We start from the raw sequence: 13,791 nt of genomic DNA, 5'->3' as shown, positions 1-13,791 counted from the left end.
AAAATCGAAAAACCATCGATGATTGTTTTTTTCACTGACCTTCGTAACGTCGGATCTCTTGTTTTTGGCAGTCTGTATCCTCGGCGTTGTTTCTCGTGTCAAACGACTGCCGAAGAGTCTCTCGAAGTTCTTATTGAGAATCGACATAGTCATATTTTTCTTTGGTCTCTCATTCGTAAAAAAATACTCTGATCAAATTGGCATACATTACATCTACATTGCGAATGGTAGAAATTGATCTTTTGCACTTGAGAAGACTTTCACAATGAACCGTCATTTAATTTGATGTAACAACTCGAATGGCGAGTGGGAGGCGACAATAACTGTTTATGTTTGATTTAGATGCACCTCATAGTAAAATATTGTGTTTATTATTTCATTTATTATTTATCATAATAATAGAATATTCAATAATAGAATATAAAGTTTTGTATAATGTAAAAATACATAAAATTTTTAAAAATACAATAGTTTTCTATATCCGTTAATTTATATATGATTTATTTTTATATTAGCTGTAAAAAATTTCATCAGTTTTTTATCAAAACACTTTGAGTTGCTAGTTTTTTAAAAAGCGAAAAAACTAATGAGTGCAAAGAATTAAATCAGTTCGTCGCTATCTTCTACCAACAATGTTGATTCCGTGATTAGCGCGCAATATACTGCTTCACAGTATGAGATTTTTCTAAACAAATGTTATTACGTAACCATGATTCATCATGAAATACCTGTTAGATCAGTCGTGCAATTAATTTTCTCCATGTTGAATTGACGATTTCCTGCCGCGCGCTCTTGCTTGCTGGGTACTCAAGTGATTGTTCTGACTCTGCACACCCACAATATATACGCATATTTATTTATAAAAAAACATGTAATACATTTAACTTCCATAAATCTCTCGCATTTCTCTCCTTTTTTTCCAGCGGTGAAGATATAGAAGAAAAGAAAGTCTCTGACAGTACAAATACTTTTCCTATGGAATCCTTGCTGGGAATGATTATCTTATTATTCTACTTTCATGGTCATCTCATGCACAAATATATATAGCGAAATGTGTATTTGATCGGTTTATCAATTAATGATATCACACACATTCGAAACAGTTATATCAGCGTGTGTATATTTTTTATAAAGATTTTTAATTAATTGAAAGGCACGAAAAAATATATTTTAAGAATCTCTTTGTGATACGATGAAAATAGTTGATTTATTTCCACTTCAAGTTAAGAGAAAAGTTAAAGAAAAACACAAGCTGAAGTCAGAATGATAATTTTATATTATTTATATTTTAATACTAAATATATTAATTATTATAATTTTATACATTTAATAAGATTTATTTTCTGTATAACAGTTACATAATTTTTCTGGAATAGAAAAATTATAAACAAATCTGAAGAAGATAAATAATCCTTTTTCATTATTTTAATGATATTAATAATAAGATATTAATAACATTAAATATTTTTTAATAATTTTTATATAAATTTTAATATACATATAATTTTTATGTACATTTCAGGTAACAAAAATTTGTAATTTTGATGTCATTTTCATATAATTTAACGTCAAAATGATAACTTGTGATGTATATTTTGCTATTGAAACATATCAGAATGTAATCTTTAGCAATAATTGTAGTTTGTATATATAAATAGAGTAGCATTTACGTTAATTATTGAATGCATATCATTCCTGGCATTTTTATTGAAAATCTGATCAGATCTGATTTCTACTTTGATACACGTTTATTATAAAATAAATCTTTAAACACTCATTTCTCACATGTGCCATTTTGGCACTAGTCCGATGACCTTCCTCTTATGACATTATTGATAATTTTAAGATATAATTTATAGTATTGGTATCAGAATAAATTAAAATAAATAGATCATTTTAAAATTTGTTTTAGGTGGGTGCCGATGGCGCTAATTCAATAGTACGAAAAGCGATGGGTGTGCTCTATCCAAACTGGCAATACAATCAATTAGGCATCGTTGCGACTCTCAAACTGTCCGAGGTGATAACATCTTTAATAATTCCTTATTGATATTTGAATTTCTTGAGAAGTTATAACACTCATTAATATTCATTTTCAGCCCACAGAGAACATCGTCGCTTGGCAAAGGTTTCTCCCAACTGGACCCATCGCGTTGCTTCCGGTAACTTGTTCTCCTACTTAATAGAATTTCCGCGAATAGGACATGCAATCAGAAATGACATGTATATTAGTGGTAGGTGCTTCTGTGTATCTTTTAGAAAGCCATAAGTTGTGCTGGCGATTCGCTGAAAAATTAATCAAAAAGTTGAAGAATCTCTTATGGTTGAATTAGATATAATTATTAACAAGATACACAAATGGGAAAATCAAAGTAAGTTATCGTCTTCTTTGCGGAAACTGCTGTTATTTATTTTTATCTTCCTCGAATAATCTAATATAAAGATCTAAAAAATTTAGAACGCCTACAAAATATGATTCAAATACACATTTAAATAAATTAAATAAAAAATACAATCATTAATCTAATTATATAATTTTTTGCATTTTTAATCATGAGAAAAATTAATATTTAATTTAGCTATAATTCTCGAACAGTTAACAGATTCTCTCAGTTCGCTTGTATGGTCCGTGACGACCGAAAGAGCGAAGGAACTGCTGAAAATTTCGGAGGAGGAGTTCGTCGATAGCATAAACGATGCGTTGTGGCGAATCTATCCAAAGAACGGCATTGTAGAGAGCGGGATGCAGGCGCTCCGTCAACTGCTGGTGAATCTGTCCCTGCAGACCGACGTGTCCAGGCAATTGCCGCCCTCCATAGCCTCGATCATCGAAGGATCGCGGGCAGCATTTCCCTTAGGTTTCGGCCACGCCGCATCTTACGTTCAACCTGGCACAGTATTGATCGGGTAAGAAAACTTACAATATTAAGAGTGACGACTGATTGGAGAAATACATCAAAATGGATCATGGATCAAGACGCGAATCAAATCTCAACGAAAATCATAACAATATATTTTTCAAAGTCTTATCTTCAAATCAAGATTATACTAACATTTGTTTATAAAGATTTCATCATCATCGTAAGAATTTAATATTTTTTTATTTTCTATTTAACATTAATATTTTCCTGTTTAAGGGACGCGGCACATCGGGTCCATCCTTTGGCCGGTCAAGGCGTGAACCTGGGTTTTGGCGATGTGACGGTGCTGACGCAGATTCTGGCCGAGGCTGTCGTAAATGGCAGTCATCTCAATAATATACTTTGTTTGCGACAGTACGAGACGTTGAGGCAACGTCACAATGTGCCGACGATGCTCGTTATCGATGCGCTTCATCGTCTTTATGGGGGCACTGCAGCTCCCGTTGTTCTAGCTAGAAGCCTAGGCTTGCAATTGACGAACGCTATACCGCAAATCAAGGTAACGAGAAGCATTATTCTAAGATACATTTCTTGAAAAGGAGGAAAATATTATTTTTTTATTGATATTAATTGTTGTGTAACCCTTCTCATTTTAGAAAATGTTGATGGAACAGGCTGCAGGAGGAACAATTAAATGTTAACATGTAGTGTATATCATTGTGGTATTAATTACTCGAGAGTTATATATAAGATATTTTGCATAATGTTTATGTATTATTTATAATATGTATGTTCAATATATATGTATTATAAATTGTAATTACGAAATTATTACGTAATTATTACGAAAATCAAGAACTGATATTTTTTTTACACAATACAATCATATAAAAACATATAAAAATCTTCAAAGCTATTGCTACTTTGTACAATATATGAAAAATTACATTTTCTAATGTACTTTTTAAGTTATGTTGTAAATCTATAGAATATTGCAAAAATAAAATTTCTCAAATATAAAAATATATTTCTTTTTATATGAATATAATCTTTTATTAAATTGTATCAAATTATAAAATGTGAAATACATTTCATCTTTATTCATTGTTTAATGATTTTATAATTTTAATAATGCACAAAATGGGAAAGATCAGTTCTTATGTGTAAAAAAAAGCATGATTTTATATTTCATAAGATATAATTTCACGTATAAATATTTCTTTGACATAGTTTAAAATTTATGTACATATTTTAGAAATGGCACAGAGAATGGGTACAATTTTAACATACAGAATAAATACTTTCTAACGTGACTCGTGCATTTTGTATGTACATACATACATATCATACATTCTAAAGGTACGTCCCCATGAAGCGGAATTCACGTAAGCGGATCAGACGGATAGCCAATCACGAAACGATTTTTATTATTCCTTTATCTAAATAGTCTTGTGATTGGCCGCTTGATCCATTTACGCGAATTCCGCTCTATGGAGACGACCATGAAAGAATCTTGCAAGTATTCTGTTATAGATTATCTATATTGTATTGTACACACAGATTATCTACGATTATCTAGACTATCTAAACACTATCTGACACGTTTCGTCCACGTGGTTGAGCTTGAGGCCGCAAGACAAAGTTGGCTCGATCGAAAGTGACAGATCATGAAAATGTCATATGTTCAGGGAATCGATCAAAATTGTGTGTAAAATAAATACAAAACCATTAATGAGACTTTAAAACATATGTGAGGTATGATGAGGTTAGTTGATCGGTTCCCGAAGGTTTATCGATGTTCTATGATAACCGGCTCGAAACAACGTCATCCTTGTATTTCTGCGGATTTTAACTGATAATACTTCTTATCAGGTCATTATATAATTTTATATAATTTTTTACATATATATTATTTAACTAATTATGTAACTTTTGACATGTCTTAAAAGAATACATTATAGCAATTTATATTACATTTCATTAAAATTATCAAGATATTTCTCATCACATTCAGAATTTGATAAAAATATCTGCCACAAGTATCGATCGAGTGGCAATGTTTACATCCAGAAGGCTGTTTAAAGCCACTATTATTGGAACGATTGGCTTGGGTACTCTGGCATCTCTCAGGACAAACGAGTATGACATTGGAGCCATTGGAATCGTACGGCTGAGTCGAGCCGCGCTTGCGGTGCTCGATATAGGTCGTTATTATAAAAAAGAATTGTACAATAGTAAATTGGATAAGACATTGGCAGAATATCTGCAGCTGAAGTCAGACACTCACAAGTATGGAGCCCAAAAGCTGCTGGAACTCTGCTGTGCCAACAAGGGAGTCTACATTAAAGTAGGTCAGCATATAGGTGCGTTGGATTATTTGCTGCCTCAGGAATATGTGCACACCTTGCGAGTATTGCACAGTTCAGCGCCTCAATCTTCGTTCAAGGATGTGCTCACTGTGATCGAAGAGGATTTTAAGAAAGATCCATATCAGATATTTCAGAGCATCGATCCGGAACCTATAGGCACTGCCAGCCTCGCGCAAGTACACAGAGCCGTCCTCAGGAATGGCGATGTGGTAGCGGTTAAGGTGCAGCATCGCGCCGTCAAGAGTAACTCCTACGTCGATATCAAAACTATGTCGGCCTTGGTGAAGCTGACGTCGCTGGTATTTCCGGATTTCAAGTTTGATTGGCTAGTCGACGAAACAAAGAAGAACATCCCGCAGGAGTTGGATTTCACTCGCGAGGGTAAAAACGCCGAGAAAGTACAAAAGCTCTTCGGTAACTATCGCTGGTTGAAAGTGCCGAGGATATACTGGGACGTATCATCGTCACGCGTCCTCACAATGGAGTTTCTGGATGGCGGACAGGTGAACGATCTCGAATACATGCGTGCCAATCAGCTAAATCCATACGAAGTCAGTAGCAAGCTTGGTCGTCTGTACAGCCATATGATCTTTATCGAGGGTTTCGTGCATTCGGATCCGCATCCAGGTAACATTCTGGTGCGCAATCGTGATTCCCAAGCGGAGATTGTGCTGTTGGATCATGGTTTGTACGCTAATCTCTCTGATCAATTTCGATGGGACTACTCGAAACTGTGGTTGGCGATCTTCGATGGGGATCAGGTTGCCATGAAGGAACAGTGCGCGCGACTCGGTGTGGCGGCACTTCACTATGGTCTACTGTCGTGCATGGTATCAGGCAGAACGTGGGACACGATCATGTCAGGCGTGCGTAAGACTCGGTATAACATCAGGGAGAAAGAAGAATTTCAACAGCAGATCCCAAACTTGTTGCCGCAGATCAGCTCCGTGCTGGACCGTGTCAATCGGCAGATGTTGTTGATCCTCAAGACTAATGACTTGATGCGCGGCATCGAGTATTCGCTACGCACCCAATCCAGAATGTCAGCCATGATGGAGATGTCCAAGTGTTGCATACGCTCCGTATATGGCGAGAAACTTAGGCACTGTTCAAGCGTATGGGATAGGTGTCGAGTATCTTGTGCGGAGCGCTGGGCGCTCTTCAAATTGTCGGTTTATTATGTTTATTTGGGTCTGATACACTTCGATCTGAACAAGTCGATCGATTCCTTGTGGACAAAGGATTTTTATCCGTTTTAATAAAAGCTCTCTCTAGGTCAAATATATTTTTTAATTAAGAGCAGTATCTTTTTCAAAAATAGTTTTACAGATATATATATATATATATATATATATATATATATATATATATATATGTATATATATATTTTTTACTTGTTGTGTAAGTAATAAGAAGGTATAAATGTGGTTTGATACTAACACTCATAATTTATAAAGTATATTTTGTATATAGTTGACTGTCTTTGCCTTGTCAATCATCTCTCAGTCTACCTCGTAAATTAAAGTCATTAATGAGATAATTGAGATGTAATTGTATAAATTTTCTTTTTTTAATAAACATATTTGCGTCAAATAAGAGTTTCATATTTTCCACTAAACATGACTTGTCGTTAAATTTTTATGTAATTAGCGAAAAGTATTTTATTCATTTCTAATTAGAAATATTTTCATTAATAGATAATTTTTTTGAAAAATATATAGAAAATACAAAACAAAAAACTTATTAATACAATTATATGTAAATTTTATTTTATATATATATGTACAGTAAAATTATAATTAACAAAGATTTAAGTATGCTACAATGATTACAAATCAATTTGTTCTGAGCATTTTGCTCTCTTTAGCTAATCGTAGTTCTTCGTGATGTTCCATGATAGCTTGTTGCCTGTTTTGCAGAAATTCCTTGTATTCTTCCGGATCTAAGTCGCGTACGATCTGGATGCCGCACGTGCGCGCGATGCCGACTATCATATTACAGATTTGCTCCAAAGTGAGTAGTGCCATGGTTCGGTCTTCTGACTTGATCTTAGCGATTTCATACAAATGTTTCAGAGTTATCTTACCAGCCACTTCGTCTGTGAAAAAAAAGAAATTATTCATTATTTTACTTTTATTATGATTAAGAATTGTTACTCTATTTTTCATTATATTAAGATATATTGACAAAATTAATATATATATAGTACATATATAAATATTTTCTATTTCAATACCAATATTAATCTTTGCATCTTTCTCCACTAAAGTATCATGGAATTAGAAGACTTATTTCTCAAAAATGAAAAGATAAATTTAAAATCAACAGAATGATAATTTGTCAAAAGATGATCTGTATACACATACCCTTCCTCATTTTTCCTTTTTGTATTCCAGCTGCTTGTTTTAAGTAATATGTTACAGGTGGCTTGTGAATCACTAAATCATATGTTCTATCCGAATGCACTTTTATACGACATGGCAAAGGAATGCCTTCTTTCATATCGGCCGTCCTTTGGTTGAAATCTTTGCAAAAATTTGCAATATTGATATTCCTCTGGAATCAAGGACAAAATACAAATTCTTTTCACATACCAAAAATCGAAGTAATTAATATATAAATAATTGTAAAAGAATCAAATAAATATTTGCAAAAAGGATGGCAATTTTCCACAATAGAAAATATGTATTCTATCGATTCACATTCTTCACAACATATTAGCATTCAAGGTTTCTTAATGGATTTCAGAATGTTTTTTTTTTTTCATTTTTATTGTAATGAAAATTTTTGCTTTTTATATTCTTTTTTCCAGCAAGTTTGTGTTCATCAGAAAAGATATGATTATGTCCTAACTTGTCCAAGCTGAGATCCAAGAGGTGGTGCGGATGATGCCATGCCCGCGAGTATGTTTGTGCGCAATTTTGACGAGTGATCGACCTTCTCGACCAGCTTCTTAACCATTTTCCTCCCGACATTTTTCGACATTTTTCTATTACAACGTGCTATCGAGACAAGTGTCACGAGAATTTCTAACCTGACGATTTAATTTTGAACTGGAACACAACAACAAGAGTGCGTTCAAAAATTCGACCAAAGGAGCAAAGACTTCTTTATCTTGATTGGTCAATTCAATGATATCTTATTTATCTCACGAGTAAAATTTCGGAACATATCTTAAAGCAAACACTCATTTTTTAGAGTTTCATCAAGCTTTTCGCAAATATATTCTTCAATCTTGATATAAAGAATAATTGTCGAATTTTTAAATAAAGTTTAATATTATTACGGAATTTACTAAGAAGTGAATCAGTTTCTAAGAAAATGCCAGGTTGCTGTGTGCCTGGTTGTAGCAATTCAACCGCTAAAGGATTTTCGATGAGAAGTTTTCCTGTAGACCCCGAACGGAAAGCATTATGGATTGCCAATATTGGTAAACCAAATTGGGAACCTAAGTCACATAGTCGTATATGTGAAGTATGTAAATCAATTTTGTATTTTATAGATCCCTTTGCAAAATGTGTTTAATAAGTTATTACTTTTATGCAGGTACATTTTTCCAAAGATATGTGGGAAAAAGTTCGTTGTGATGGTAAACAGAAATTAAAATGTAATGCTGTGCCCACAATTTTCCCTTCTCGTCAACAGGGCAAAAGTATTTTGTTCAACAATCACAATGAAGATGAAAATGATATTGACAATGATAATTTAATGAATGATAAAAATAATATAAATTTACTTCCAATATCACAAGCTTATTCAAATACATCTATATCTACAAACATGGAAGAAGAAATAGATTGGAAAAAACAATGTGAAGAGTTGAGACATTTATTGAGAAAGAGCAAACAAAATTGTAAATATCTTCAAAATACTTTAAAAAGACGTGAAGAAATGTTTAATAGAATAATAGTAAAAAGTGATAGATATAGAAGGATTTTGAAGGAACGTTTAAAGAGATTGAAAGCAAATAATCAGAATTATGACAAATTGAGAATTAGCCTAGAAAAAGTTCTCGATAAAGGTCAAGTTATAGTTCTTAATGGAAATGATCGTAAATGGTCCTGTGAGACAATTATGCGAGCTATTGATTCAAAATACACATGTGGCAATAACAAAATATAATAAAATTATCGCCATTTATGACCAGAAAATGTATATACAAAGAAATATAAAATTTGATATGTTTTTATTATAAAGGATAAGTTTTATGTTTATATAAAATTTATCTTTTATTTTCCATGCTATGTATTAATCTTTATGCTAAAATAATTTATGTAATGTGGAAATAGCATGCAGTTAGTTTATTATGTTACATTTAATATTCACATTTTGATTGTTTGCTATTAAAATCTATCATTTAGAAAAATAAACATATGTACAGATTGGTTCGATTATATATATATATATATATATATATATATATATATATATATATATAAAATATTAACTTTTATATATATATATATATATATATATATATATATATATATGTTAATATTTTTCAAAAATTAGAAGTTTAATTCCATCTGATAATAATAAAAATTATATTTATTTTTTCTAATTGAAGCATTTTACTTTATCAAATAAATCTTAATAAGTTGCTTTAGTTAGAAGAAAAAATGTAGAATGAAAACATTTTAAAAAATTTAGATAATACTTTATTAATATCTTCATTAATTAAAAATTAATAAAATCAAAAATATTTTTAATTATATGTTTCATAATTTTATGATTAGTTAGATAAAAAAAATAGAAATTAACATGTACACACACACGCGTTTCTATAAAAATTTGTTTTATTTTAAATGTTTGAAGGTTTAAATTATTTAAAAAGATATATATATATATATATATATATATATATATATCATCATTTTTTTTTGTTTTAGAAACTTGATATGAAATTTTCAAACATTTATTTAAAGCATAGCGGCAAATTTCGCCATATTTGGTTCAATACTGAAATGACCAATCAGTGAAAAGTTAAAATTAGAGAAGGAGGATCTCCATGAAATTCCATTCAGTAGCATTTCAACTTTAAACTAATCAATGGACAAAATATGTAGACGCTAAACAGTGTCTAACTAAAGTACTTGGAATTCTGTTTGAGTTTTCGTGAAACATTTATTCAGTTTTTGATAATTTTGTGTATTATTCAATAGTTTCTGAACTTAAAATAGTTATAAAGTTACTTCAAAATGGGGAAGCGCCAGCATCAAAAAGATAAAATGTGAGTTACATTGCGTTATTATGTATTGTTTATTTTGTATAATAATATGCAATTATGAAAATATCTTACTTTAAATTTAATCATTTAACAATTTTGGGATGTTTTTTCAGGTATTTAACATATACCGAGTGGACAACATTGTATGGTGGAAGAAAATCAGGAACGAATCTAGAAACGAGTGAAGAGAAAACATTTAGACGTCTACCATACGATCATTGTTGTGTGTCTCTGCAGCCCTTTGAGCATCCTTACTGCGATCCACATGGCAATGTGTTTGAACTAGAAGCTATTTTGGCCTATCTAAAACAATATAAACACAATCCTGTGACTGGAAAACCATTGGATGCAAAAAGTTTAATCAAATTAAATTTTCATAAAAATATGCAAGAAGAATATCAGTGCCCTGTTCTTTTTAAATTGTTCACGAAACATTCACACATTGTTGCTATTAAGAACACAGGAAATGTATTTTCTTATGAAGTAAGTGTATAATCTCAAATATCTTCATATTTTTTTTTTATTAAATTATCTCATTTTATTACTTATTTATAGTATTTATGTTATTAGTTTAGTATATATAGTATTAATATATATATAATAGTTATAGCTATTATAAGTTACCAATTATAATTATTTTTTTTTGTATACAAGAAATGCAATAAAAGAATTATTTTCTTAGGCTGTTGAACAGTTGAACATAAAAGCTAGAAACTGGAAAGATTTACTAAATGATCAACCGTTTACACGCGAAGATATTATCATAATTCAAGATCCGAATAATGCAATGAAGTTCAATTTATCTACATTCCATCATATTAAGAATAACATAAGAGTAGAAGATGAAGGTAAGCTTTTGTTTAGCTTAAAAAAATTATTCATTAATATTATTTAGTTTTGATTAATATTTTTTTATGTTATATATAAATTATATTTTTTCAGAAACTGTAAGAGAGCGAAACAATCCAAATGCAAAATTAAAAACTGTCTCTATGGAAACCAAAGAAATCCTAGCAGAATTGGAGAAAGATTATAAACCGACAAAAAGTAGTGAAAAAGATGAACCATCTATAAAAGCTGACAAATTTAATGCTGTTTGTACATTTACAAATAAAGAGATTATCTGTTTCAATTATTGACACTGTCATTTTATTATTTCTATTATTTGTTTATAGGCACATTATTCTACTGGGGCAGTAGCCGCTGGCTTTACTTCAACAATAATGCCAGCAGAGACTACCCATCAAGCAGCTGTAATTTCAGAAGATTTGGTGCGATATGAGAAAGTCAAGAAGAAGGGTATGTTATCCTAGTTATATTATTATTACATTGTTGTTGTTTAAACTTGGAATAAGAAATAATTTTTTTTATTTTTACTTATTTTTTTTACGTAGGATATGTAAGATTTCTTACAAATTTTGGTGCTTTGAATCTGGAGCTCTATTGTGATCTGGTTCCAAAAACATGTGAGAACTTCATGAAACACTGTCAGAATGATTATTACGATGGTACAAAGTTTCACAGATCAATAAGAAATTTTATGGTGAGTATATTTAGTTTTTAAGTTAAGTATTTGAGAACAGTTTGTTTTAAAAATTGCATTTTGTGCAAAGATTACTTTTCTTTTTTCTATTTAAATATTTCTCTATTTTATAGTAATCGAAAATTTTACTTTTCTTCATTACAGATTCAAGGAGGTGATCCGACTAATACAGGTAATGGTGGCAAGTCTATTTGGGGCAAACCGTTTGAGGACGAATTTAAGCCGAACTTGGTACATCAAGGCAGAGGCATTTTATCTATGGCAAATTCAGGTCCAAATACCAATGGATCTCAATTGTAAGATTAAAACAAAACAATTTGTATCACGATTGTATCATGCCTAATTTTCATTTAATATTATTAGCCTTAATATTATCATTTAATCATATCACATAGCATATATATTTATCATATTATTATTAATATTGTCATTTTAGTTTCATCACGTTTCGGTCGTGCAGACACCTCGATCGCAAGCACACAATCTTTGGGAAAATAGTCGGAGGTCTGGACACATTGAACACGATCGAAAAGGTGGAGGTGGATAATAAAGATCGACCGATAGAAGATATAGTTATACAAGGTGTTCAAGTCTTTGTAGATCCTTTTCAAGAAGCCGATGAGCAACTCGCTGCAGAACGAGCTGCTGAAGCGGAACGATTAGCTCAAGAAGCGAATCAGAGCAAAACAACGGACAAAAAGGATAACGACATTCAGAAGATTTACCGATCTGGCATAGGAAAATATGTGAAATTGGAAAACGAGAAGTAAGTTTTTGTAACTTTTTTCCAAATTATAATTTATCGTGCGTCTTGATTTATACAATGCTTTGTTTATTTTTAATATTTAATCTGATTTTTAGATTGGACAAGCGAAACGCGAATGCTGAACCCGCTACAAAGAAGAAAAAAGTTCTATCGCAATCATATGGAGATTTCTCTTCTTTTGCATTTTAATCTATTTTGTCATGAAATGTGTATATAGCATAATGTATATAGTAGATTATATCCAAATTACTATATATTTTTGTTAAATTTTATATACATATATATAATTTAACAAAATTATAGTATATGAAGATACGTGTAAAGAATATATTTGGATCATCCGCATTATGATTTCAAATCAGTTGACAATTTGGCATTTGTAAAGTTTCTGGCACACGATGTGTTCATTGGTATATGAGATATATAAAAAGAAGGCATTGCGTGCTGATCCTTGGCATTCGATCTTGGCTCTTTCAATTATCCTCAGAAACTAAAACGTTCAATTTCTCCCTTAAGATCAAACGTAAGCAATAACTATCGACGAGACGAGGAAATGACATGAAAAAAATGTTAAACATATATGAACAGCTATGCGATCAATGGCTGAAAATGTAATCCGCAAGAAAACTTGCAAAACATTGAGAGATTAAATAAATGATATTTATTAATATTATTTTGTATACAGCACTAAATACCTTAGAAATATTTCATGAATTATTCATATATTTTATTAAACATTTTTGAAAGATTTCTTACATATAAGGATATTTAATGCTGTATTATTCCATGATGCATGTGAACATTATTTTTACAATATTAAATACATTGTTTATTCCAGCATATATATATTATGACATGTATATGTATAATTTTTTATTTAGACAATTTAAGTTGAACAATTCAAGTTTAGATTCGATTCGCCGATTTAGGATTTTTTCGGATATGTTTATATTTATAATGATTTTTAACTTTATTGAATATCATGTTACATACATGAAGAGAATCAAAGAATATCTCTAATAATC

At 31.0% G+C, this 13,791-nt stretch overlaps 5 protein-coding genes across 6 annotated transcripts; 4 read left to right on the top strand and 1 right to left on the bottom strand.

Moving 5' to 3' along the window:
- The first annotated feature begins 709 nt into the window (after positions 1-709).
- LOC145966398 (ubiquinone biosynthesis monooxygenase COQ6, mitochondrial-like) lies at positions 710-3,562 on the top strand. The gene is made up of 6 exons (XM_083090450.1): positions 710-730; positions 1,913-2,020; positions 2,100-2,162; positions 2,597-2,907; positions 3,138-3,420; positions 3,518-3,562. Exons 1-6 carry the CDS (start codon positions 710-712, stop codon positions 3,560-3,562), a joined length of 831 nt encoding a protein of 276 aa, XP_082946576.1.
- Positions 3,563-4,131: 569 nt separating this feature from the next.
- On the top strand, positions 4,132-6,811 carry Adck1 (aarF domain containing kinase 1). 2 transcript variants are annotated; one of them, XM_083090432.1, is made up of 2 exons: positions 4,132-4,733; positions 4,856-6,811. In XM_083090432.1, exon 2 carries the CDS (start codon positions 4,918-4,920, stop codon positions 6,487-6,489), a length of 1,572 nt encoding a protein of 523 aa, XP_082946558.1. In that variant the 5' UTR covers positions 4,132-4,733; positions 4,856-4,917; the 3' UTR covers positions 6,490-6,811. The 2 variants fall into 2 exon arrangements, with proteins under 2 accessions (XP_082946558.1, XP_082946557.1); XM_083090431.1 differs by having other exon boundaries at positions 4,133-4,733; positions 4,876-6,811.
- Positions 6,812-6,977: 166 nt separating this feature from the next.
- Mrpl11 (mitochondrial ribosomal protein L11) lies at positions 6,978-8,299 on the bottom strand. Its single transcript, XM_083090430.1, has 3 exons — positions 8,084-8,299; positions 7,597-7,786; positions 6,978-7,328 (listed from the first exon to the last, which is right to left on the bottom strand). Exons 1-3 carry the CDS (start codon positions 8,213-8,215, stop codon positions 7,066-7,068), a joined length of 585 nt encoding a protein of 194 aa, XP_082946556.1. The 5' UTR covers positions 8,216-8,299; the 3' UTR covers positions 6,978-7,065.
- LOC145966376 (uncharacterized) lies at positions 8,072-9,610 on the top strand. Its single transcript, XM_083090429.1, has 2 exons — positions 8,072-8,704; positions 8,777-9,610. The coding sequence occupies exons 1-2, from the start codon at positions 8,552-8,554 to the stop codon at positions 9,350-9,352; spliced, it is 729 nt and encodes a 242-aa protein (XP_082946555.1). The 5' UTR covers positions 8,072-8,551; the 3' UTR covers positions 9,353-9,610.
- Positions 9,611-10,178: 568 nt separating this feature from the next.
- Positions 10,179-13,439, top strand: LOC145966375 (RING-type E3 ubiquitin-protein ligase PPIL2). Its single transcript, XM_083090428.1, has 9 exons — positions 10,179-10,460; positions 10,571-10,940; positions 11,140-11,305; positions 11,400-11,551; positions 11,633-11,756; positions 11,852-12,000; positions 12,145-12,296; positions 12,437-12,766; positions 12,862-13,439. Exons 1-9 carry the CDS (start codon positions 10,429-10,431, stop codon positions 12,953-12,955), a joined length of 1,569 nt encoding a protein of 522 aa, XP_082946554.1. The 5' UTR covers positions 10,179-10,428; the 3' UTR covers positions 12,956-13,439.
- The last annotated feature ends 352 nt before the right edge of the window (positions 13,440-13,791 follow it).

The sequence above is a fragment of the Camponotus vicinus genome, unplaced genomic scaffold (assembly GCF_025532165.1).
Source record: "Camponotus vicinus isolate PSW18456_S1 unplaced genomic scaffold, iyCamVici1.0 SCAF_2, whole genome shotgun sequence".
Taxonomy (NCBI): Eukaryota; Metazoa; Arthropoda; class Insecta; order Hymenoptera; family Formicidae; genus Camponotus; species Camponotus vicinus.
The sequence above is the reverse complement of the archived record's forward strand: the minus strand, read 5'-3'. Positions and strand labels throughout refer to the sequence as shown.

Excerpts from the sequence above, each read along its gene's own strand:
- LOC145966375 (XM_083090428.1), top strand. The coding sequence starts at position 10,429 with ATGGGGAAGCGCCAGCATCAAAAAGATAAAAT. Across the intron at positions 11,306-11,399 it reads CATAAGAGTAGAAGATGAAG|AAACTGTAAGAGAGCGAAAC; the intron begins GTAAGCTTTTGT and ends ATATTTTTTCAG. Across the intron at positions 12,767-12,861 it reads GTGAAATTGGAAAACGAGAA|ATTGGACAAGCGAAACGCGA; the intron begins GTAAGTTTTTGT and ends TCTGATTTTTAG.
- Mrpl11 (XM_083090430.1), bottom strand. The coding sequence starts at position 8,215 with ATGTCGAAAAATGTCGGGAGGAAAATGGTTAAGAAGCTGGTCGAGAAG. Across the intron at positions 7,787-8,083 it reads TTGGATCTCAGCTTGGACAA|AGGAATATCAATATTGCAAA; the intron begins GTTAGGACATAA and ends CCTTGATTCCAG. Across the intron at positions 7,329-7,596 it reads AAAAGGAAAAATGAGGAAGG|ACGAAGTGGCTGGTAAGATA; the intron begins GTATGTGTATAC and ends TTTTTTTCACAG.
- LOC145966376 (XM_083090429.1), top strand. The coding sequence starts at position 8,552 with ATGCCAGGTTGCTGTGTGCCTGGTTGTAGCAATTCAACCGCTAAAGGA. Across the intron at positions 8,705-8,776 it reads CACATAGTCGTATATGTGAA|GTACATTTTTCCAAAGATAT; the intron begins GTATGTAAATCA and ends ACTTTTATGCAG.
- Adck1 (XM_083090432.1), top strand. The coding sequence starts at position 4,918 with ATGTTTACATCCAGAAGGCTGTTTAAAGCCACTATTATTGGAACGATT.
- LOC145966398 (XM_083090450.1), top strand. The coding sequence starts at position 710 with ATGATTCATCATGAAATACCT. Across the intron at positions 2,021-2,099 it reads CGACTCTCAAACTGTCCGAG|CCCACAGAGAACATCGTCGC; the intron begins GTGATAACATCT and ends ATTCATTTTCAG. Across the intron at positions 2,163-2,596 it reads GACCCATCGCGTTGCTTCCG|TTAACAGATTCTCTCAGTTC; the intron begins GTAACTTGTTCT and ends ATTCTCGAACAG.